This window comes from Lontra canadensis, unplaced genomic scaffold, assembly GCF_010015895.1.
Source record: "Lontra canadensis isolate GAN:19392208 unplaced genomic scaffold, GSC_riverotter_1.0 scaffold27, whole genome shotgun sequence".
Lineage (NCBI taxonomy): Eukaryota > Metazoa > Chordata > Mammalia > Carnivora > Mustelidae > Lontra > Lontra canadensis.
The window spans coordinates 16,714,818-16,741,337 of NW_022631021.1; the positions used below are offsets into that span (position 1 = coordinate 16,714,818).

At 35.2% G+C, this 26,520-nt stretch overlaps 1 protein-coding gene across 1 annotated transcript in view; it reads left to right on the forward strand.

The window, feature by feature from the left end:
* The window catches only part of HMGCLL1 (3-hydroxymethyl-3-methylglutaryl-CoA lyase like 1), a 198,039-nt gene that overhangs the window by 100,021 nt on the left and 71,498 nt on the right, over window positions 1-26,520 (forward strand). Inside the window, exons 6-7 of the mRNA XM_032864504.1 lie at window positions 2,077-2,140; window positions 5,556-5,744. Coding sequence (XP_032720395.1) covers window positions 2,077-2,140; window positions 5,556-5,744 — 253 coding nt within the window. The remainder of the gene's footprint in view (window positions 1-2,076; window positions 2,141-5,555; window positions 5,745-26,520) is intronic.

Below are 26,520 nucleotides of genomic sequence, written 5' to 3' on the forward strand. Positions count from 1 at the left end.
TCGAGAACCATCACATTTGTTTTGGAGAAAGTAGCCCCATGTGTGAATATGTTAAGGGAGTGTCCACTTGCAAGGATGGAAAAGAATATGTGAAGGTGAAATGCAGTGGAATATGAAGACCCAGGCAAACCTGGGAAGGAATCAGAGGGAAAACTTGAATGAATAAAAATGCATGTGGCCAACTTAAAGTTACAGCACAAAGGGGGTAGCTATGGCCAGATAAGTTGAGAACGCAGGGGAGGTTAGTTTGCTTCTATTGTTTTGTACTTGTTTTTTCTTTCTTTTTTCTTTTCATTTTTCTTTTATATTTAGAGGGATGGCATGTAAATGCATGGCTTGGATTTTCTACTTAATCACATTTAGATATTTTGGGTTTAGAATAAAAATGATTATACACACACATAGAAAATGCATATTTAAAGGGATGGGGTGGGGGATGGGTTAGCCCATTGATGGATATTAAGGAGGGCAAGTATTGCATGGAGCACTGGGTGTTAAACGCAAATAGTCATGGAACACTACATCAAAAACTAATGATGTACTGTATGGTGACTAACATAACATAAAAAAATATATATATAAAAAAAGAAAATACTTATCTGTAATCATTGTATCTGAATTGAAAATGTTTGTTCTTTTTCAACCTTAGCTACCTTTCCCAAGGGTTAGGTTTCTGTAACATTTTCTACTTGTCTTGATTAAATTTATACAGATTATTCAAATAAGATTAAATTACAGTAATTATTAGGACAGAAAAAGTGATTTCCTCTCCAACATAACTTTCAAATTTTAATTGAATTAACCACTGTATTCCTTCTCTGTCCTCATTAATGCTTACTGATTTAGTAAATTGTGTATTTGTTTGAATCACAAAACACAACTTTTATTCACATTTTAATACTTTTGAAATTAGATTATATCTTTGGAATTAATGGGTATGGATTGAATCATTGAATATATAGCTTTTTTACTCCAAAATCTGTTATGAAATTCATAGTGTTTCTTACAATGGACAGCATCTTAGAAGTGTGGAAATAACAGTCTTAGAGTTTGTCTTCTTTTTGCCTGCACCTTTCCTCTGGCAGCCACTTCCAGAGTTCTCAAAGAGTTAACATTTCTGGAAAACTACTCTGATCTTGTCACTACATTACCTAATAATTTTGAGTAATCTCAAAGTTCAGACTTCTTGGCATGGCATTCAAGGGCCTTATTATCAAAACTTGTTATATTCTGGCTCAGAAAATGGCATCTCCAGTCTCATTTCCTACCACCCCCTCTCACTCATGTGAATTGCTTCACCCCTGACAATCAAGCACATGATGCATTATTTTAATACAAGCATTGTAAAATCTCTGAGGAAAGTTTAATAAAATGGGATTGGTGTTGAGCTGAAAATAGCTAAAACAGGTTTTTCTAAAGCTTACTACTTTAAGATGGAAAAGTATCATTTCAGGAAAGTCTTGACTTTTTATATTAAATTGTTGAAGAAGCTTATAGAATATCTTTATTTGTAGTCTTTTAAATGTAGACTAGAAACTCTTCTGTTTGGAATGATTTAGGTATACCCACGGGAGATAAACAAGATGAACTTTGAGGTTGTGGCCAGGTTTAGGAGTTTTGGGGTGATTAATGACTGTATCTAAATGAGGCCAAAATATCCAGATGGGAGTAAAGAGAAATTCAGTTAGTCATCTACATGCTATCTCTCTCTGATTCCAAAGACCTGGATATTTAACAGTTGAATGTTTGTCCTTACTTAAATAAAACTATGTAATTCAGTGATATTTTCATTCATACATGAATGTTCATATATTGCTATAGTATAAATAACTCCACAAGATAAACACCTTTTATCTTATTCCCATCTGCCATCAAATAACACATATCAAATTGTGATTACTAGATGAAAATGGCAGTTAAATTGAAAATGTTCCAAAATTCTTTGTTGTAAGAATAATAACGAACTACTGTAAAATACATTTTGATGACTTTTAAGCTATTTCTTAATTTTTATAAAATGAAAATTAGGAAATGACTTATCCATCATCTATATATTTATATGGTTCTGTATTTTAGGTATGTGTCTTGTGCCCTGGGCTGTCCGTATGAAGGAGCCATCACACCACAAAAAGTGACAGAAGTAAGATACCCCTGGTTTTCTGGTTCTTGGTAAAATGATGTATATTATTTTAAAAAGTGGCCTGTTTTTCTTGCTGTGTGTTGATCTGCACAACAAAGTTTAAGGAGAACCATGGAATGGAAAACAAGTTTGATTACTTAACGAAGAGTTTGATTTTAACACTTAAGATGGACCTATTGGGGACAATTCTTCAAAGTTAAATAACATTTGAGTCTTATGATTTAGGTGCTCACAGGTGAAGGAATAAAAATACCTGTTTCATTTTTCCACGGGTAGAACTCAGTGGCCTTTCTACATTCCACCAGAATGTCAGGACAGTTTATGCACACACACATGACCTTCACTCTGGTTACTCGGGTACGCTCCCTTTCTTTTTATCCTGCATGCTTCAGCTCTTGGATCAGAGTATACACTGCTTTTGGGTACACTGCTTTGTTCCTTTGAGATCTGATAGCTCTTTCTGCTGAGATTCAAGTTGCCTTTATTAGAGAGCAATTTTGTAGAAATAGATTATAGTCATTAAAGACCTGCTTACTGAAGTTCATTTTCTACTTCCTGTTCCTACTTATTGATACCAAGGAATACAAAATACTGTCTTTGAGACTATATTAGGCTCTCAGAAACACACTTGTATATGAACTATTCTAATGTGTCCCTGTTGTTAAGGCTGTTATTTTCATATATTTTGTAATGTGGTACCAAAGTAGTGAAGATAACATTGTTAGAAAACCAGAATTTAGGCAGACAAACATTCAATTTGGCTAAAGCCATTCCTCCTTTGTGCTCTCATTTGAACTTTTGAAATGTACTGCAGATTTTTTTTTTCAATGAGTGCTGTCCCACAGTCTATTTTTTTTAAGCAAAACCTTTGCACACCATGGCAAGTACTATAAAATTTTTTTAAAAAGCTTCAATGTCATAGTCCTTCACCTGCATGGGACCCTTCCAAGACTTGGTTATTAATTTGCATTCACAATTACATATTCTTTTCTTAAAACTTCAAAAATGGTATAACTTCAGACTCCACAAGAACTAGGATCCAACTCTACCTGTACACCAAGACCCTTGCTTTTCTGCCTTTTGCCTGGTGGACTTCATGGATGGACCACACCCACATACTCTCCATGCCTGCACCAGAATGCCTGAGGAGTTGCTGAGAAGAATCATGTAACAGGCAGACTGGAAGCATTAGGCGTTGATGGCCAGCACTCATAAATGAGCCTTCTGTGCTTTTGTATTACATTTTGTGGTCACTCACTCTCTTACTCCCTGCAGTCACCATTACAAACTGTTCACTCTGTCCAAGCTTCTAGTTCTTCTCCTCATTTACTTCCTCCTCCCTATATACTTAACTGCTTAGAATCCTTCCTGTTGACTCTTGAACACGTTCTAGTCTCTTCTGCCTGGAAGCTTCCTTTCTTAATTAAGCATCCGCATGTAGTTATTGGCGACATATTTTTATCCTTCTACATCTAAACTTCTTCAAAGGGCTGTATACACTGCTGGTGTTTATTTCCTCAGGTGCCACCAGCTCTTCCTCATCCTCCAAGGTGACTTGACCGACCATTCACTTCACTGAAATCCCTCTTTGTAAGACCACTACTTAGCACTTGGGTTAAAAAAAAAAAAAATGCAAGATGATATTTAGTACTCATCTTGATATCTTGGCAGGATTAGGGACTACTTATCATTTGTCATTGAGGACACCCTTGTATTCCTTAAAGTCCCTTGATACCATACTTAGGGTTTTTCCCCAACTGTGATTAGGTTTCCTCTTTTGAAATGTCATTGTTCTTTACCTGGCCATTAAAAATTTCCAGCATTTAATAGGCAGTAGGGAAGAATGAGGATTATGCCTTTTTTTTTTTTTTTTTAAATTCAAGTTTCCATCCAATAGTAGTCTCCTGCTTGGACTAGGGAGCCCTTCTGAGTACCCTCTAACCTGGTTTTGATATTGTTGATAGTGCCTTTCTGAAAGTTTAATATTGCCCCTACTACTACTACCCTAGTAGTCTTTTGTAGCTTTCTGTTGCTCTTATCATAGAATCCTCAACCAAAATTCTCAGCTTGGCTGGTTTGCAAGGCTCTGCCTGGTTTGCCCTCAGCCTACCTCGCCAGATTCATGTAGCTTAGTTTTTGCTTTCTTGCCACACCTGCCCTTTGTGTTTTTTTTCCTATCTGGAATGCCCTTTGCATTTTCTATTTCAGCGGTCTGAAACATGTTTCGTATCATGAAACATTCTTGTTGTACCCTTCTTCTCACCCTCTTCAACAACTTAACACTTATTTTATCTTAAGCTCTCACTTAGGCCCAACCTACTTGATAGATGTGGGTCAATTTCTTTGCTACATTCTCTTGGAATCCTGTTTGTTTGCTCCAAAACACTTATTTTACTCATTTTTACACATTCTTGAGTGTAATTGATTAAGTTCAATCCTGAGTTGACTTCAGACTCCACAACAGCATGAACCATCTCAACATTTGTATGCTTATTATATCCCAGCACCTAGCCAAGTGCCTGTCATAAAATGGGCACTGAAGAAATACATAATAACGAGTTACAATATTTTGTACATATGCCAGATATTGTACAAAATGTTTTTATAGATCCTCATTTCATTTTCATAACCATGTCCTTATTAATATCATCATTAATATAATTTTTTAAAAATTAATAAGGCTTAGAAAATATGCTGATAAGAGTATTTGTTGTGTCTGTTTTACATAAGAGACACTAAGGCTTAAAGAGGTCAGTCTTCTACCAGTATCTCATGACTAGCATGCCTCACCCCTGAGATGTAAATCCAGGCTTGTCTGACTCCAGAATGCAAGTCTTTGTTAACACACCATGCTGCCTTTTTGCAAATTTGTATTGCCCTTTACAGTGACATTAGTTCACATAGCATAAAGGGAACTTGCAGTTTACCTTGCACACGTGCATCCATTTATGAGCCAGAAGAATTAAGTTAAAAATATTAAGTGATTCTACCAATCACAAAACTACTTACTGACAGAGCTGGAACTAGGATTGGTATCTCTTGACCTCTACTCTAAGGCCTTGAGAAATACTACTTCCAAAGTAAATTTGTAATGCTTCTGCTTTGATTAAAGTGTTGTGAAAGTAAGGTTCCTGTATTTGAAATTGTAGCTTATAATTTCATAACTATGTAGATAGTTATGATTCTAAGGCAAACTTGGAGGTTAGAAAAATAGAGTAATGTCTTTAAAACTTTTGTATAATGCTTTGGATTTAATAAATGGGAAAAGGACCAGAAAACTAAAATAAATGTTTCCCATGGATAGGTAACTGATCTCAGTTGTGACTTTTACTTCTGGATGATGTTTGCTAAGGAATAACAGGGCTTGAGTCTTCCCATTTCCATTGTTTTACTGGCTCCTCCCCTTTCCCAACAGGTATCTAAGAGATTGTATGGCATGGGCTGTTATGAGATCTCTCTGGGAGACACCATTGGAGTGGGAACTCCAGGAAGCATGAAGAGAATGTTGGAGAGCGTCATGAAAGAAATCCCACCTAGTGCTCTTGCTGTCCACTGCCATGACACATATGGACAAGCCTTAGCAAATATCCTCACAGCCCTTCAGGTATTTTGTGTTATTTGTGTGTACATGTAAAATGGGTGTCCTTACTTATAAACATTAAGAGCATAAGTGGGATAATATTTATAAATTGCTACGAATATAGTGATTAAACAGTGTCTGCCACATGACAAGCACTCAGGAAATATCTCTACACATTTCTTTTTTAGGGCAATGATGTCTCCTATTACTGTCAATTTGATTTGATAAAATTTGTTCTTTTTTACTGAAGGGTAATTGACATACAGTATCAGTTTTAGGTAAAACGTAGTAATTCAATAATCCTATAAATGTAATGATCACCACAGCAAGTGTAGTTACTCTCTGTCACCATACAAACTTACAATAATATTGACTATGTTCTACCTGCTTTTCGTGCTTATGACTTTGTTTTATAACTGGAAGTTTGTACTTCTTAATATCGTTCATCTATTTCACACATTCCCCCTACCCTCCTCCCTTCAGATAACCTAGAGTTTGTTCTCTGTATTTATGAGTCTATTTCTGCTTTTTCTTTGCTTGTTTCTTTGGGTTTTTAGATTCCACACACAAGAGAAATCATATAGTATTTGTATTTTCCTGTCTGGCTTGTTTGCTGACCTATATTATGATACATGAAGTATATATCTTTTCTATCTGGCTAATTTGCAACATTCGTGTTGGTATAAATGGCAAGATTTCATTCCTTTTCGTGGCTGAGTCATATTGCATTGGGAATGTAGGTACTACACCTTCTTTATCCTTTCCTCTATTCATGGACACATAAATTTCTTGCATGTCTTGGTTATTGTAAATAATGCTGCCATAAAACAGATAGGGATATATATCTCTTTAGATTCGTGTTTTTGTTTTCTTCAGGCAAATGTCCAGAAGTTGAAATACTGGGTGGTATGGCATTTCTATTCTTAATTTTTTGAGGAAATTCCATACCGTTCTCCACAGTGGCTGCATCAGTTTACATTTCCACCGACGGTGCACGAGGGTTGCTTTTTCTCCACATCCTCACTAGCACTCATTATTTCTCATCTCTTTGATACTAGCCATTCTGACAGGAGTGAGCCAGTATCTCATTGTGGTTGTGGTTTGTATTTCTCTGATGATTACTCATACTGAGTATCTTATCATGTGTCTGTTGGCCATCTGTATGTCTTCTTAAAAAAAAAAAAAATCTATTCAGATTCTCTTCCTATTTGTAATTAGATTTTTTTCCCTTTGGTGTTAAAATGTGTAAATTCTTAATATATTTGGGATGTTAATCCCCTTATCAAATGCATCAGTTGCAAATATCTCCTCCCACTCAGTAGGATGCTTTTTTGTTTCGTTGTTTCCATCACTGTGACAAAGCTTTTGACATTGGTGTAGTCCCAATAGTTTAATTTTGCTTTTGTTTGCTGTGCCTGAGGAGACAAGTATAGAGAAATATTGCTAAGGCCAGGGTCTAAGGGATTACTGCCTGTATTTTATATTAAAAGTTTTATGGTGTGTCAGGTCTCATATTCATGTTTTTTAATCCAATTTGAGTTTATTTGTGTATATGGTGTAAGATAGTGGTCCAGTTTCATTCTTTTGCATGTGCCTGTCCAGCTCTCCCACACCATTTATTAAACAGATGGTCTTTTCCCTATTGGAAAAAACTTCTCTTGTATATTTGATGTCCTCTGTCATAGATGAATTAATAAAATGATTGGTTTATTTTTGGACTCTCTGTCCTGTTCTTTTGATGTGTCTAATTTTTGTGCCAGAGCCATACTGGTTTAATTACTTAAGCTTTATAGTATACTTTGGAATCTGGGATTGTGATGCCTCCAGCTTTGTTCTTCTTTTCAAGATTGCTTGACTGTTTAGGGTGTTTTGTTGTTCCTTATACATTTTAGCATGGTTTGTTGTAGTTATGTGAAAAATGCTATTGGTATTTTGATAAGGATTGCATTGAATCTTTAGATTATTATAGGTTGTATGAACATTTTAATGATACTAATTCTTCTAATCCATAACCATGATATAGCTTTCCAATTCTTTTTGCCATCTTCAATTTCTTTAATTAGCATCTTACAGATTTCAAACTGCAGTGTCTTTTCCTGCTTGGTTAAATTTATTTCTAGGCATTTTGTTCTTGATGCAATTGTAAATGAGATTGTTTACTTCATTTTTCTTTCTTCCACTTTGTTATTATGGTATAGAAATGCAACAGAATTTTTTCTTTATTAATTTTCCATCTTGAAACATTACTTAATTCATTTTGTAACACTAACAACATTTTGGATGTAGTCTTTAGGGTCTTATATGTAGTATCATGTCATTTACAAATAGTGACAGTTTTACTTCTTCCATAATAATCTGGATTTTTTTTTTCTTGTCTGATTGCCAAAGCTAAGATTTTTAGTACTATGTTGAATAAAACTGGCAAGATTGGATATCCTTGTCTCACTCCTGATCTTAGCAGAAAAGTGTTCCAGTTTTTACCATTGCATATGATATTAGCTGTGGGTTTGTCATATTTGGCCTTCAATATATAGAGGAATATTACCTTTAAACCCACTTTTTTGAGAGTTTTTACTAAGTCATGGTGAATTTCATCAAGTGCTTTATTTGTATCTATTGAGATGATAATAAGATTTTTATGTTTCATTATGTTAATATGATATATCTTGTATATTGATTTTTGGATATTGAATCATCCTTGACTCCCTGGAATAAATCCCACTTGATTATGGTGAATGATCGTTAATGTATTATTGATTTGGTTTGATAATACTTTGTTGAGGATTTTGCATCTATGTTCATCAGAGACATTAGCCTATAATTTTCTTTTTTAATATTGTTTTTATCTTTTTGGTTTTTTTTTTTTTTGTATCAGGTTAATGATGGTTTTGTAGAATAAATTAGGGAGCTTTCCGTCCTCTTTAATTTTTTTGGGCTAGTTTAGGAAGGATATATATTAGCTCTTCTTTCTATGTATGGTAGAATTATCCTAGGAAGCCATCTGGTTCTAGACTTTTGTTTGTTGGGAATTTTTTGATTACTGATTCAATTTCATGGATAGTAATCAGTCTTTCAGATTTCCTATTTTCCTTGTTCAATATAGGAAGAGTATATATTTCTAGGAATTTATTCATTTCTTTTACAATGTCCAAATGAGAGTGCTTAATTTTTCATAGTAGTCTCATAATTCTTTGTATTTCTGTGGTGTTGGTTGTTATTTACCCTCTTTCATTTCTGATTTTATTTATTTGTGTCCCCTCTCTTCTCTTTTCTTGATGAGTCTGGCTGTCTATTTTGCCTACTTTTTCAAATACCCTAATCTTAATTTTGATTATCTTTTCAATTGTATTTTTAGTCTCTATTTCATTTATTTCACTCTGATTTTTATTACTTTCTTCTGCTAACTTTGGGCTTTGTTCTTTTTCTAGTTTCTTTAGGCATAATATTAGATCATGGTTTTTCTGAGATTTTTGTTGTTTCTTGAGATAGGCCCTTTCTCTCTAAATTTTTCTCTTAGAACTGCTTTTGGGGGTGCCTGGGTGGCTCAGTCATGAAACATCTGCCTTCAGCTCAGGTCATGATCCCAGGGTCCTGGGATGGAGACCCACATTGGACTCCCTGCTTGGCAGGAAGCCTGCTTCTCCTTCTCCCACTCCTCCTGCTTATGTTGCCTCTCTCGCTCTCTGTCAAATAAATAAATAAAATCTTAAAAAAAAATGCTTTTGCTATGTCCCAAAGATTTTGATACAATGTGTTTCTGTTTTCATTTGTCCCATGTAATTTTAGATTTGCTCTTTGATTTCTTTGGAGACCCACTGGCTGTTCACTAGCACGTTGTTTGGCATCCACTTGTTTGTTTGTTTCTTTTTCTTTCTGTAATTTATTTCCAGTTTCATTGTTTCATTTTTGGAAAAGATCCTCGCTGTGATGTCAGTCTTCTTAAATTTACTGAGACATGTTTTGTGTCCTAACATGTGATTTCTTCTGGAGAGTGTTCCATCCATTCTTGAAAGAATGTGTATTCTACCGTTTTGGGATTGAATTTCTGTATGTATCTGTTAAGTCCATTTGGCCTAACGTGTTGTTTAAAACCAGCATTTCCTTATTGATTTTCTGTCTGGATGATCCACCCATTGATGAAAATGGGGTGTTCAGTATCCCTACTATTATTGTATTACTGCCAATTCCTCCCTTTATGTCTGTTAATATTTGTTTTATATATTTAGTTGCACCTATGGTTGGGTGCATAGATATTTACGATTGTTATATCCTGTTCTTGGATTGATTCCTTTATCATGATGTAATGTCCTTTTTGTCTCCTGTTACAATCTTTGTTCTAAAGTCTATTTTGTGTTATATAATATTGCTATCCTAGTTTTTTTGTTTCCATTTGCATGGTAGGTCTTTTTTCTCCCTTCACTTTTAGTCCATACGTATCATTAGGTCTGAAGTTAGTCTTTCATAGACAGCTTACAGGTGGGGCTTGCTTTTTTTAAATCCATTCATTTATTCATTTTATTCATTTTTTTATTCATCCTATATCTTTTGATGGAACATTTAGGTTATTTACATTTAATTATTGATATGTTTATATCTATTGTCATTTTGTTAATTGTTCTCGGTTATTTTGTAGTTCTTTTTTGTTTCTTTCTTCTTCTCTTGCTCTCTTCCATTTTGATGAGTGGCCTTCCTCAGTGTTATGCTTGACAATCTTTGTCTTTAATTTTTGTAAATCTATTATAAGTCTTTGGATAGTGTTTACCATGAAGTTCATATATAATCTAAGTATACAGAAGTTAATATTAAGTGATGGTTGCTTACGTTAGAACACATGTAAAAGAACTACATGTGTAAAAGAACTCCCTCTCCATGTTTTATGTATATGATGTCTATTTTCTATGTTTTGATTTTGTGACTCCCTTAACTAATAATTTAAACAGAATTGATTTTGCTTCTTTTTGTCCTCATACTAGCTTTATCCTGGATTGATTGATTAACTACCTTTGTATGTTTACTTTTACTAGTACAGTTTTTTCCATTAATAATTTTCTAGTTATTATCTTTTCCATTTAAAGAAATCCCTGTAAAACTTTTTATAAGGCTGGTTTAATGGTGATGAACTTTAACTTTTGTTTGTATGGGAGGCTCATTCTCTCTCCTTCAGTTCTGAAATAACCTTGCCATGTAAAGTATTCTTAGTTGTAGTGTTTGTTTTTTTCTTTTTTTGTTTTGTTTTGTTTTTTTTCTTTTTTTCTTTTCTTCTTAGTACTCTGAGTATATCATGCCACTGTCTTCTGGCCTGAAAAGTTTGTGCTGAAAAATCAGCTTATGGAATTTCCCTTTTATGTAATTAGTTGCTTTTCTCTTAGTGCTTTTAAGATTTTAATTGTTGACACTTTAATTATTCTGTGTCTTAGTGTAGACCTTCTTGGGTTCATCCTAGTAGTGCCTCTTTGTTCTTCCTGGACCTGGCTGTCTTTTTCATTACCCAGCTTAGGAAAAGTTTCAGCTCTTATTTCTTCAGGTAATCATTTTGTACCTTTTTCTCTCACTTCTTCTGGGATCCCTGTATTGTGAATGTTAGTACACTGGATGTTGTTTCAGTTTCCCTAACCTACCTTTATTTTAAAAGAAATATTTTTGTTGTTCATCTTGGGTGTTTTCCATTACCCTTTTTTCCAGATTGCTGATCCATTCTTTTGCATCTGCTAATCTACTGTTGATAGTGGATTTTTCATTTGTTATTGTATTGCTCAGCTTTAACTGGTTCCTTTTTAAAAAAATTTTTGTTGAAGTTCTTACTGAGTTCATCCACTCTCCTCTCAAGTCCAGTGGGCTTCCTTTTATTAATAATTTTGAACTGTTAGGTAGATTACTTATCTCTGTTTCATTTAATTATTTTTTAAACATCATCTTGTTCTTTTGCTTGAAGCATATTCATTGACTCCTAATTCTGTTTGACTTTCTGTGTTTGTTTCTATGAATTAGGTGGAACAGCTACCTGTCCCAGTCTTGAAGGAGTGGCGTTGTACAGAAACATCTCTTTTGTAGATTGCATGTGCCTAGAGGCTTTGGCTATCTGGCCGGAGTTGGGGTAGAATTGCGTTGGGTGGTTTGTATAGGAAGTGCCCTGACAGCAGGGACACAGGCAGGAGATGTTCCAGGTTGCTTTGTGCCAAGGTTGCCTTGGCAAAATGGCTAGAGCTATAGTGGGTACATGCTGAGGATGTCATATTATATGCAATGCAGGAGCATCCTTGGTGGGACAGCTATGTCTGGGGTGGCATTGGCTGGGGAGCTTTATGGGGAGAACTATATTATGGGGATTGCTACAGCTAGTGTGGGCTAGGGTCTTGGGGCTCAGAGTCAGCAGGCTAGCTAGAGTGCCTAGACTCTGCTCTTAGCTCAGATAAGAGCTAAGTGTGGAGAGAGAATGGAGACAATGGTGTTCCCCATTACCTCCAATCCCAGAGAGAGAGTTCTAGCAGTTCCCCCACCATTTGATTGAATACTCTAGGGTTAGTAAATAGGCTTCCTTAACTTAAAGTCTAGGCATCCTTCAAACCACTGCTTTTTTGCTGTTCTGCAGGTCAGACAAATCTGTGCATAGCCGCAGTCCTGTCTTTCCTTGTGCATTTCATAGTATAGGGGTAGGATTTCCATTGCTACCATGTCTGCTTCTTTCCTGCCATTTGTCATATGGTCCCTCCATCCCTTGTTGTGCAGAAGCAGTTCATTCAGCCCTCAGTTCCTCTTCAGGAGGAATTGCTCCTTATATAGGTATAGACTCAGTGTGTCTGTGGGAGGAAACAAGCCCAGAGTCTTATGCCACCGGCTTGAGTCCCTCAGTCTCAAATTTATTCTTTTTAAAGTATTAATCCTTTTAGAGTCATGTCTCTTACATGCTTTCAGCCATATAATTTAGTAAAGTATAATGGCATTTTGAGGAGAACAAAATACAAAGATAGAGTGTTCTATTGTATTCATGTAACTAATGCTCTTGTTGATAATTTGGTGTTCTGTTATGAGAAGATATGGTGTAAAATAATCTGTATTTTGTTTAACATATTTTTCTTATATTCCAGGCATCAGAACCCCTGGTTTTTGTCAAGTATATGCTTTTAGATAATCAAAGTGAAGAGATCCGGAAAATTGGATGATTAAAAATTACTTACCAAATTCTAAAAACTTAACTATTTTCAATGTATTTATTTAAAACAATCCATATAAAAAGTATTTAAGGGTATATCTTAAAATTAGTGTTTGTTTGTTAAACTTGGCCAAAAATAAGTTCATGTGATGTATTCAGAACTTAAGATTTTGACAACTAAAATATGACTACGAGAACTTTTTTGTGAAGCTGAAAATCAGCATGTAAAGCTTTATGTCATAGACCTAAAGTGTGCAGTTGTTTGGCAGAAGTTAAAAAACAAAGCGAAGATCAAGCCCTAGAAAAGGCTTATTTTGACTTTGTAGTATATGTGCACAAACCCATATTTATCCTCTGGAAGCAGGTAAGGGATATTGTATTGAATTAGAATAGAAACTGATACCCCATGGACTTTTGGGCGTGGGAATTTTTACAATTTTCCCTTCCTAGGTATTCTAGTTTCTAAAACAATAGAGAACTAGGCATCACTTCAGGATTCTGTGTTCAGGCACAACTGTAACTTATTAAGTGTTCCTGACCAGCATGTTCCTGAAGACATCTGTCTCTCCTACCACCTCCACCCCTCTGATATGGATATTACTTTTTTCAATCTCTGTCTCTCCTCCTCTTACTTCTCCCCTGCCCTTCCCTTTCTCTTTCCTTTATATATCTTCTATATGATAACACTGAGTAGTAATTTACTTGTGTAGCATATTTACTATATAATGAATGGCAGCTTAGCTATTTGGGATTCAGGGCTATAGTGCAAAATCTGGGCACCCAAATTTCTGCCTCTTGAAAATGCCAAAATGCAAAATACTGCTGATTCCCTATTGTGATTTAATGTTTAACAAGGTATATTTGAGGAAGTAATGTTTAAAATCAGATGTAAAGTGAGGTGCCTCAGTGGCTCAGTTGTTAAGTGTCTGCCTTTGGCTCAGGTCATGATCCCAGGGTCCTGGGATCCAGCCCCCCACAGGGCTCCCTGCTCAGCAGGGAGCCTACTTCTCCTTCTCTCTCTGCCACTTCCCCTGCTAGTGCTGCCTTGCGCTCTCTCTCAAATGAATAAATAAAATCTTTGAAAAAAATCAAATGTAAAGCATGAAACTAACCCCTATAAGGGGTGTATCTGTGTGCCGGCATGTGCAAGTGTGCATGCCAGTGTGTGAAAAGAGTGCTTCAAACCGATGAAACACCCCTTGCTCAAAGGACTTGGGAGAGGGGAAGATTATGTCCTAGGAACTGAGAGAAGCAAATATATTCAGAGAGAAGCTAAGCTTTATGACATATGCTGAATTAGTTGAATTGCAGAGTGTCTATTTGGAAAGAAGTGAGGACCACAATCCTGAGGCATTTTCTCATCCTGCAACAGCCATATAAAGGGTTAGATAACAACTCTGGGCCCAAGCACACTATAGGGAACATGGATGGGAACCTGTATGAGATAGAGAGACTCCCTCCAAGATGCCACACTCTCAAAGGATGAACCTGCAAAAATTCCAGGGCAGAAGGCAAGAGTTTTCATTATGGCTTTGGCTTCAGGTATCAGGAATCTTATAACTCTTTTCTGAAAGAAAACATCTTCAACTTAAGATGAACTATTTGGCATATGTGTGTGTGTGTGTGTGTGTGTGTGTGTGTTGTATGTGTCAAGGGAGGGAAGGGGCCAAGAAGGTGGATATTCTTTAATTTATTTGAGAGAGAGTGTGAGACCTGGAGAGAGTGAGCCCAACTGGGCAGAGGGAGGGGGACACGCAGACTCCACACTGAGCAGGTGACTATAACTGTATTTTCTGTTCTTGTACTATGTGCACAAGCACCAGATAACTGCGGGAGGCCGGACAGCAGAGTGGAGGCTGGGGGCCAGGGAAAGCAAGACGGTGCTTCCAGCTGGTCTTACATTGCCTCACAGCTCAATTTGTAGTCACAGAACCAGCAGGGAAAGAGGGTAACGGTGGCTTGTCTAAGAAGCAGCATGATGTGGGGGAGGCGAGTTGAACAAGTGAGGAAATGGTCAAAAAGCAGAGACTTGCCAGGGAAGCTAAAAGTTGACGTAAAGTTCTTCTGTCTCTTTTGCCATCCATTTCTGTACAGTTGGATAAGTCAGTGAGGGCATAAGAAAGAACTATACACTGCTGCTCTCTTTGAAATGGAGTGTGGCTGAGACCATCTTTAATGTTGTGACTTGGATGTTCATGGACGGAGCTGGACGTGGCTCTGGACTGTCCACGTAAACACACGAGTGCTGGTCCCCAGCAGCACTGAGTAAGGCTGAGTTCTCCGGGGTCCTTTTCTTGTTCCCCCCATCCCCAATAACAATAGCCACAACAGCAAAATGACCAGCTTTACCTTTAATAGGGGAGAAAAAATATCTTGGAAAAAACTGCCAGTGTTTAAATAGAAGGGAATCAGAGAAAGTTTCGCTTCATTATGAACGGGGCTAACCTTGGCTTCAGGAAGCGGTGGCCATACTTCATTTTTTAAATGGAATCTTTGAAGTGGCTTCTAGTAAAATTGGTGGTGGATGTGGAGTGGATATCATTTGTTTTAATTTAGGGCTTGAGAAACGGTTTACAGAGCTCTACACTGGAAGTTAATATTAAGGCAAGGAGACATATAATAAGTGGAAACTTGGCCACAATGGTAGGAAACAAATGAGAGTTATAAATGGAACATCCCCCTCCATCTGGAAAGCATATCCTAATCGTGGAGTAGAGAGATCTTTCTGGGGTTCCCAGGTCTTATTCTACATTTTTATTACTTGAACATATGACTTCTTTGATTGTACATAATTGTATGGAAGTCAAAAATTCATAGTTATCAGCTATTTAATATAGAGAAATAATTCTGTGACTAGAGCTTTAAGTGTGGGATGTGTATAACCACTCAAAACTGAAAGAGCAAGAAAATGAGGTGACAAAACATACATTTTAGTAATGGAAGAAACATACATGAACCAACATACACGTCTTAATTTTTTATGTAAAAGTTGAGTTTCACCCTTCTTGTGGTCCCAAGTACCTGGGTAAAACACAAGTGAACAAATTATTTAATCTACTTAATACCAGACAATTGCACAATCTAATTTTTTTCTCATCCAAATGATTTGTCTTCATAACTGGGTAAAAACAGTACCACAAACAACAGTATGTGCTAATTGGTAGCATGGAGACAAGACATAATAGGCAATATTTAAGTTTCTCCCGAAGAAATACTTTGTCTTTTTTTCCCCTTAAATGTAATAGACTCTTAGTTAATGTGTCTTTCTTCCTAACATTTTCCACATGTTTATTCTCCTTTAGAAAAACCTAATTATTTTCCTAATGTTCATATCAAAGCATTCATTTTTATGTTGACTCTTAGTAAACCATATTTAAATGCTACCAAACAGCAAGATTTTTTAAGATTTTAATTATTTATTTGACAGGGGAGGGGCAGATAGAGGGAGAGGGAGAGGCAGGATCCCAGCTGAGCAAGGAGCCGAATGTGGGACTGGATTCCAGGATCGTAGGATCGTTACCTGAGCCGAAGGTAGATAGTGAACCAACTGAGCCACTCAAGTGCCCTGCAGATATTTTTTATGTGGTTTATTTTTGAGGTTCACAAGGAAGACTTTTCAAAATTCCAAACAGTGGCCATGGGAACTTGTTTTCATTTCTGCATCGATAGAGTGCATACAATGATGTCTCCCTCCTTAAATTCTGCAGAATTGAGATGAGAGGTAGAGTTTCTAGAATGATTCCCTTGATAACACTACATTTAATACTATTATCATAGTCATGGCAATTAAAACTACCAATAACAATAGTAATAATAACTTATCACTCAATTTATTTGTGAGTAGACCCGGAGACATAAAGAGTTGCATTAAAAATGTGTTGTGTAAATACATGCATTAGATGCACTTTTTAAATATGAATAAAGATCTAAATAGATATCAATGAGCAAGAAAGAAAATAAAATGGTTAAAATCAGATGCCCCTACAGAGGTTTTACTAAATGGTTTCATTAATCAATAAATATTTATTTTATCAGACGCTCTTGTAGATGTTAGATTCAGATGCTAAAGTCTCTGAACAGTACTTTTGTAAAGAAAATTGTTTTAGTCTAACTCCGTATTTTCAAAACGTTTTGATTATATTTTTTCTACACAATTAACTTTCTCCAATACAGTATTCTGTTGGGAGATATTTTCATGGAAGGTAGGATAATGTGTAAATTATTAAAATAAAAGGGGACAAGAAGTCCAGCAAAAGTTTAGCGTTGTCCAACTTTCAAATGTGTACAAGCAGGGCTCCTAAGCCACACTAGTCAGTTGGAAAAAGATGAACGAAGTACCCTCCTATTTTTTTCAAGTGTTTGGATTGCTTATATCAGTGATGAAAAATGGCTAAATATTTGAATAATGTTGCTTTCTTTTGCTCATCACCAATATCTTTTTATTAGTATAAACTTCTCTCTGGTTTTAGCAATAGGTGTCAATTAGCTTTTTTGTTTTCAGAGATAACAATTTTTATCTATTTCTACAAATCCACACTTATCTTTTTAATATTTTTATTTATTTGTCAGAGAGGATGAGAGAGAGCCCAAGCAGGGGGAGCAACAAGCAGAGCAGGTAGAGGGAGAAGCAGGCTCCTGGTGGGACTGTATCACTGGCCCCTGGGATCATGACTGGAGCCAAAGGCAGACGCTTAACCAACTGAGGCACCCAGATGTCCCTCCACAGGTATTTAAAAGAGGGGGAAAAACTGTTTCTGAGCTAGATGGCATTTTAAACTGGCATTTAAAAATATAAATAAGCTTATAGAAATATAAAGAAGCATATAAAATACATGAATTCTATTGTCATGTGCTAAAAATGAAAGTATTTAATCTTTATGCAATGGATTATGCTTAGATCATAAGCTTGAAGCTCACCACAAAAGAAAAATGTCCAAAAATGTTCTGTCTCTCCTACAGCAATGCATCCATGCTGATTAAATAGGCAAATGTTATAAAAATTATCAGATTTTTTTCTATTTAGAAAAGATTCTATGAGACTATAAAGAAAAACACTGAATTCATCAGCAGAATATTTTTTATTTTTAATCATGGCTTAACTTTGCAAAAAAAAAAAATCATTGTTTCTCCAACTATATCAGAACCTGTCCTTTACATCTGATTGACACTCTGGGATAAAGGGGTATATGCATAGAGAACACTATTTAAACCTTGTGATCTTTCCCACCAGTCACAGCTCTCAGGATTCAGGAAAATCCCTAACACATATTAGACCATCTTTCTTGGAACCCAGAGGCTGAGTGGGTTGGAGGGTGCAGTCCTGGAGAACAGGTGTGAACAGAAAAGTAGAATGAAGAATGATGCAGCTTGGAGTAGAAAGTGGAGAGTGGACCTACGTGATGTCTTTTCACTCCCCATGAGCCTGAATGTGGTCTGTTTGCTTCATTTTCTTGAAATTACTTAGTGTTCTCCCAGTGGGTACGCTTTTTTTTTTTTTTTTCCACTTGAGACTTGCAAACAATATTATGCTAAGGCACTGATTTTTCCATTGCCTACAAATTATGATACTGGGAAAGTTTCATATTTTTCTAGATTCCCATTTCCTCATATGCAAAACATCTGCCACCATAGAAGATAAAGAACATGTTCATATCTCTTTCATTAAATTTTCATCAATTCATAGTAGATATGGTTAATCAAAGTATCTTGTTTTCTCTTAGAAATTTTGATTTTGTTAGCATGACCATTTTATTCCAAAAATCAGATTAACGGATGTCTCTTTGTCTTTACCCCTGAGTACACCAAGTAAGACAGAAATCCTCAGCTGAAGTTGTAATTTCATTTTCTTTCCACATAATAATGCAAGTTTTGAATCAGGAAGGCAGACTCATCCTGGTAAATATTTTTATCGGTTTCTAAAAAATAGCCATTCTTAATTTAAAATGAATCCTTGTTGCTGTTATCACCTTCAGGGAAAAAAATAACATCTATTCATAAAGTTATTTTCTCCCCACTCTAGTCTTTCTTCTCCTTAGACTTAACTTCGGCTTTTATATTGTTGGTGGCTGTTTGGGCCAGGATATGATACGATTCTTCTCTTGGCATAAGAGATGGAAACTTCAAAACTCACTATCTTTTCAAGCACCTCTCTTATTCATTCTGTAAATGTCTCATCTTATTGTTTTAATCTTGTGTTCAGGATCTTGTTTTCAACCAAGCACTCATCACATCTTTCTCAACACATATGGTTTCAATTTGGAAATCTTGTTGTTTTGCCCTATTTGTATAAAAACACATTCAGGTTTTCATTTTCTAATTTTTTCCAAGCTTTTTTTTTTTCCCTCAATTTTTTTTTTTGTCTCTTGGGAAGTTCATATTTACAAGGAAACTGTATATACCACATATAATTTCGTCACTAAATGTAATGTGAACACTCATTTTCCTTTAGAATATTGGTGTGAAGTTGATCAGTTTGATATGTAAAGTAATATTCTCTTGATTTGTTTTTGGCTTATTGTAATGTAACCAGTTAGTGGTTAGATGCCCAACACTGTAAACAAAAACAAGAACAAACACAGAAAATTGGAACCACTTATAATTCTATTAAGCCAAAGTCAAGAATCCCTCAGCTTTATTGTTTGAACAACTTTCTTATAGGTTGCCAGATATTTCTAGCTCTGAGCTTGGACTAGGTGGGAGTAATATATGTTATCAATATGGTTGTTAGATCACACTGGCTCATTTTTATAAAACCACTTCTCACTGTAGCATACCAAACTTGGTTTTAGTGCTCTCAGTAAAAGTTAGATTCAGTAATAGTGGAGGTAGAGAAGCTTAATAAGTTCAGGTCAAATGTGAGATCTTGAATTAGAAGCTACAAAGTTTTTTCCCCATTATTGATAAATTTCTTTAATATAGAGCAGAACATAAAATGGAAATTATGCATATCAATTGTGAACCTTTAGAATTATTTTATAATTTATTCTAAAATGTTCACTTAACCAAAAATGTGTCTACCTTCCATGGGACTGTGTCTCTATTAGGTATGACAGAGGAAAAAAAAAAGATGAAATACCATCACTTTACTCAATAATATTTTCATCATTCAAAATAGTGAAATCATGTCAAATTTTTTAGCTAATATTATTTTCACCTAGGTGACAAATTTAGGTTCTACAGACTTATATTTTTAAAAATCTGTGTAAATAATAATAACTAAAAATCAGGTTGTAGATACACATTTCTAAAGACTTCTCAAGTAAAATATATTTTGTAATTGTCTTTCTGTGGTTTTACTGAGAGAAAACTGAAATCACTGTAAGTTTCAGCTATACCACATAATCACCCTTAATTAATTGTGAAATTATTGCCATGATCAGCTTAGTGAGCATCCATCATCTCATACAGATGCAATAAAAAGAAAATGCAAAACAGGAATACAAAAATTTTCCTTGATATGAGAACTCAGAATTTACTCTAACACCATCCCTGTGTGTCGTACAACAATGGCAACTATAGTCATCACATTGTATGTTACATCCCAAGTGTTTATGTATCTTATAACTGGAAACTGGTACCCTTTGACCACTTTACTCCCAATCCCCCTCCCTCTACCAGGGTTCTGTTAACCAAAAATAGGATCTTTTTTTCTTAGTTTGGTGGGAAGTTTTGTTCTTTAGGGTCCACATATAAGTGAGATCATACAGCAATTTTCTTTCTCTGTCTGATTTATTTCACTTAGCTCAGTGCTCTCAAGGTCCATCCATGTCAGCAGAATGGGCAGGATTTCCTCATTTTTTATGGCTGTATATATATATACCACAACTTCTTCTGAAGTTGTGGTGTATATATATATATATATATATATATATATACCATCTGACAGTGGACACCTTATTTTCCTGTCTTAGCTATTTTAAATAATGCTGCAGTGAACATAGGATGCACATAACTTTTCAATATAGGTTTCTTTTGGATCTATTCATAGAAGTGGAAATTTCTGGGCCATACAGTAGTTTTATTTTTTATTTTTTTGAGGATTATCCATTTTGTTTTTCATAGTGGCCATGCTTGTTTACAATTCCACCAATAGTACATAAGGGTTCCCTCTCCTCCTCCTCCTTGCAGCTTTTGTAATCTCTTTTTGATGATGGCCATTGTACAGGTGCAAGGTGATAACTCATTGTCATCCCTTCTTCATTTCTTTAGGACAACTTGGCTGGTATAGATTGATTGTCAGGTTTTTCCTTAAAAAAAAAAATGATTTGAGAGAGAGCATGAGTAGGAGGAGAAGAGGGAGAGAGAATCTGAAGCAGACCCCATGCTGAGCACAGAGCTAAATGTGGGGTTCAATTTCATGAGCATAAGATCATAACTTTTGCAGAACCAAGTCAGACACTTTAGAGACTGTACCACGCAGGAATCCAGACAGTTTTTGCTTCAGTATTTGAGTATATCCTTTCATTCTCTCCTGACCTGAAAAATTTCCATCAAGAAACCAATGATAGGAGCACCTGGGTAGCTCAGTGGGTTAAGGACTTTGACTTCGGGTCTAGTCATGGTCCCAGGGTCCCAGGATCAAGCCCCACATCCGGCTTTCTGCTCAGCGGGGAGTTGCTTCCTCTTCTCTCTGCCTGCTTCTCTTCCTACTTGTGATCTCTGTCTGTCAAATAAATAAATAAAATATTAAAAAAAAAAAGGCCAATGATAATCTTATGTGGGTTCCCTTGCAGGTACTTCTTTATTTTTTTCCTTGCTAATTTTAACACTCTTTTTTGTCTGACTTTTTAAAAATATAGTTGATACAAAATGTTCAGTTAGACGTAAAACACTACTATAACACTGTTGACTATATTCCCTATGCTGTACCTTTTGTCCCTGGGACTTATTCATTCCATAACTGGAACTCTATGTCCCATTCCCTTTCATTAATTTTGCCCATTGCCCTACCTCCCTCCCCTCTGGAAACCAACAGCTTACTATAGATTTATGAGTCTGTTTCTGATTTTCATTTGTTTGCTTGTTTTTTTTTTTATTTTTCATATGTAAGTGAAATAATATTATATATGACCTTTTTTGACTTACTACACTTAGCATGATATCCGCTAGGGGCATCCGTGTTGTTGCAAATGACAAGAGCTTCTTTTTTTTGTGGCTGAATAATATTCCTGTGTGTGTGTGTGTGTGTGTGTGTGTATGTATCACTTCTTTTTATCTCTTCATCTATTGATGAGCACTTTGGTTGCTTCCCTATCTTGCTATTATAGATAACAATGCAGTGATAATAGGGGTGTATATATGCTGGTAGATACCCAGTAGTGGAATTACTGAATCATATAGTATTACTATTTTCATCTTTCTGTGGAAACACCATACTGTTTTCCACAGTGACAGTTACATCCTCAACAACAGGGCACACTGTTCCTTTATCTTCACATCCTCACCAAACGCCTGTTACTTTTTGTCTTTTGGATTCTAGTCATTCTGATTGGTCTGAAATCGTATCTCATTGTGAGTTGGATTTGCATTTCCCTGATGATTGGTAATATTGAGCATCTTTTCATGTGACTGCTGGCTATGTTTATGTCTTCCTTAGAAAAATGTCTATTCAACTGCTCTGTCCATTTTTAATGAGATTATTATTATTACTTGGTTTTGAGTTGTATTTATCCTTTATTTTAGATATTTATGACTTACTAGTCATTTGTGGATGTTTTCATTTTCATTGTCATTTATGGATATTTTATCCTGTTCATTGGGTTGCCTTGTTATTTTTGTGATGGTTTCCTTTGCTGTGCAAAAGCTTTATAATTTGGTATAGTCAAAATAACTTATTTTGTCTTTTGTTTCTCTTGCTTGAGGAGGCATATCTAGGAAAATGTGACAAGGTCAATGTCAGAGAAATTACTGCCAATGTTTTCTTGAGGATTTTTATGTTTTCTTGAGGATTTTTATGGTTTTAGGTCTCACATTTAGGTATTTAATCCATTTTAGTTTATTTGGGGGCATGATAGGAGAAAGTGGTCTAGTTTCGTTTTTTGCTTGTGGATATCTAGTTTTCTCAGCACCACATATCAGGAAGACTATCCTTTCCTCATTGTACATTCTTGCCTCCTTTCTTAAGGATTAATTGATCATATAAGAGTTGGTTTATTTCAGGGCTCTCTTCAGATTTCCTGATGTGTATCTATTTTTGTGCCAGTACCATACTGTTTACTGTGACTTTGTGGTATATCTTGAAATCTGAGTTTGTGACATTCCAGGTTTTTTGATCTTCTTTTCAAAATTGCTTTGGCTATTTGGGATCATGTGTGGTTCTATACAAATTTGAGTACTACTCTAGTTCTGTGAAAAATGCCATTGGTATTTTGATAGGGATCGCATTGAATCTGTAGATAGCTTCCAGTAATGTGGACATTTAACACTATTAAATTCTTCCAGTTCATAAGCATGGAAAATTTTGACATTTGTTTGTGCAGTCTTCAATTTCTTTTATCAACTTTTATAGTTTTTAGAGTACAGGACTTTCACCTGCTTGGTTAAATGTATTCCTAGGTTTGGTTTTTTTTTTTTGTTTTTTTTTTTTTTTTGGTGGAATTGCAAATAGAATTGTCTTAATTTCTCTTTCTACTACTTCATTATTAATGTATAGAAACACAAAAACTTTGCATATTAATTTTGTATCCTGCAATTTTACTGAATTCATTTATTGTTTTTTGGTGGAGTGTTTAGGCTTTTCTGTGCATAATATCATGTCATTAGCAAATAGTAACAGTTGAACTTCCTGCCATTTGGATGTCTTTTTTACTTGTGTGATTGCTGTGGCTAGAATTCAGTACTATGTTGAGAAAAGTAGAGAGGGGATATCCCTATCTTTTTACTGATCTTAGAGCAAAACCTCTCATTTTTTAGCCATTGAGTATAATGCTACCTGTGGGTTTTTCATGTATGGCCTTTATTATGTTGAGGCATATGCCCACTCAATCCAGTTTGTTGATGGGTTTTATCATGACCTGATGTGAAATTTTGTCAAGGGCTTTTTTTCTGTATAAATTGAGATGATCATCTCATTGTTATCCTTCCTTTTGTTGTTTATCACATTGATTGATTTGCAAGTATTGAACCATCCTTGTATCCCTGGAATAAGTTCCATTTGATTGTGATGGATAATACTTTTACCATATTATTGAATACGACTTGATATTTTGTTGAGGATTTTGCATCTATGTTCATCAGTAATATTGGCCAGTCGGTTTCTATTTTTGTAGTCTTTATCTGTTTTTGGTGTCAGGGTAACTCTGGCTTTATAGAATATATTTGGAGGCTTTTGTTCCTATTTCTTTTGTTGGAATAGTTGGAGGAGAGCAAATATTAACTCTTCTTTAATGTTTGATAAAAATTCACCTGTGAATCTATCTGGTCCTGGACTTTAGCTTGTTTGGAGTTTTTTGAGTACTGATTAAATTTTGTTGCTACTAACTGGTCTGTTCAGATTTTTATTTCTTTCTGACTCAGTTTTGGAAGACTGCCTGTTTCTAGAAATGTATCTTTTTTTTTTTTTTTTTGGTTATCCAATGTATTGACATAATTTTTGGTAGTATTTTTTATAATCCTTTGTAATGCTGTGGTGTCAGTAGTTACTTCTTTTTTATATCTGATTTTATTCATTTGAATTCTGTCTTTTTTCTTGTTGGGTGTGGCTAAAGATAAAGCAATTTTGTTTGTCTTTTCAAAGAAGGAGTTCTTGGTTTCATCATTTTTTGTTTGTTTAATCTTTCATTTGTTTCTTCTCTGATCTTTATTATTTCCTTCCTTGTGCTAACCTTAGGCTTTTATGTTTCTCTTTTTCTAGGTCCTTTAGGCATAAATTTAGATAGTTTGTTTCAAATTTTTCTTGTTTCTTCATGTAGGCCTGTATTGCTATAAACTTCCTCCTTAAAACTGCTTTTGCTGCATTCCAAAGATTTGGGACCATTGTCTTTTCATTTGTTTCCATGTATTTTTTTCATTTTCTCTTTAATTTCTTCATATACCCATTGGATGTTTAGTAGCATGTTGTTTAGCCTTCATGTGTTTTTGTTTTTTCCAGTTTTTTTATTATTGATTTCTAGTTTCACACCATCATGATCAGAAAAGATGCATATGATTTAAATCTTAAATTTATTGAGGCTTGTTTTGTGGCCTGACATGTGATCTAAAGTGGAGAATGTTCCATGTGCACTTGAAAGAGTGTGTATTCTGCTGTTCTTGTATTGAATTTCTCTGTTAAGTCCATCTCTGCTAATGTGTCATTCAAAGACATCATTTTATTGATTGTCTGGATGATCTATCCATTGATAAAAGTGGGGGTATTAAAGTCCCCTACTATTACTATATTACTGTCAACTTCTCCCTTTATGTCCGTTAATATTTGCTTATATATTTAGGCGCTCCATTGTTGGGTGCATAGATATTTACCTTGGATTGACCCCTTCTGTTTCTCATTACAGTCCTTATTTTAAATTGTTTTGTATGATATGAATATTGCTACGTTGGCTTCTCCCCCCACTTCTATTTGCATGGAATGTCTCTTTTTATCCCTTAACTTTCAGTCTGTATGTGTGTGTGTATTTAGGTCTGAAGTGATTCTCTTCTTGGAAGCATATGGATAATCTTGTTTTTGGAAATCCATTCTGCCACCTTGTATCTTTTAATTGGAGCATTCACACTGTTTTCATGTAGAGTAAGTATTGTTAGGTATGTACTTATTGCCATTTTGTTAATTGTTTTATGGTTGTTTTTGTAGTTCTTTTCTGTTCTTCTGTTGATCTCTTTCCTTATGATTGATGACTTTCTGTAGTTTCTTTAGTGTTAGCCCTGACTTTCCCCTTATTTTTAACTGTATCTACTATAGGTTTTCGGTTTGTGGTTATCATGAAGTTCATACATTGCACCCTAAGTTTAAAACAGTGTCTATTAAATTGAAGGTCACTTAATTTTAAACATATTCTAAAAGAACAGTTTTTACTCCCCAATCCATGTTTTATGTATGTGTTGTCATATTTTGTGTCTATTTTTCATAATTTTCTTCTGATTATGGTCTTATTTTTTCCACTTAAAGAGGTCTCTGTCATTCCTGGAAGTCTGGTTTAGAAGTAATAAATTCGTTTAACTCTTGTTTGTCTGGGAACCATATCTCCCTTCAGTACTGAATGGTAGCCTTGCCAGGCAGATATTTTTGGTTGTAGGTTTTTTTTCCTTTCAACTCTTTGAATATATCATGCTACTCCCTCTGTCCTGCAAAGTTTCTATTGAAAAATCAGCTGATAACCTTATGGAGTTTCCTTTGTACTTTTTGCTTCTTTCTTGCTTTTAAAATTCTCTCTTTATCTTTAACCTTTGGCATTTTAATCATTATGTGTTTCATGTGGACCTCCTTGGATTAATCTTATTTGGAACTATCTGTACTTCCTGAACATGGATGTCTGTTTCCTCCCCCGGGTCAGGTATTACCTTTTCAAATAAGTTTTCTGTCCCTTTCTCCCTCTTATCTCCTTCTGAGATCCCTATAATGTGAGTGTTTGTTTGCTTGATATTAATGGAGATCAACCCTTAAGCTCTCTTCTTTTTTAAATTATATTTTTCTTCTTCTTTTTTTTTTTTTTAAGATTT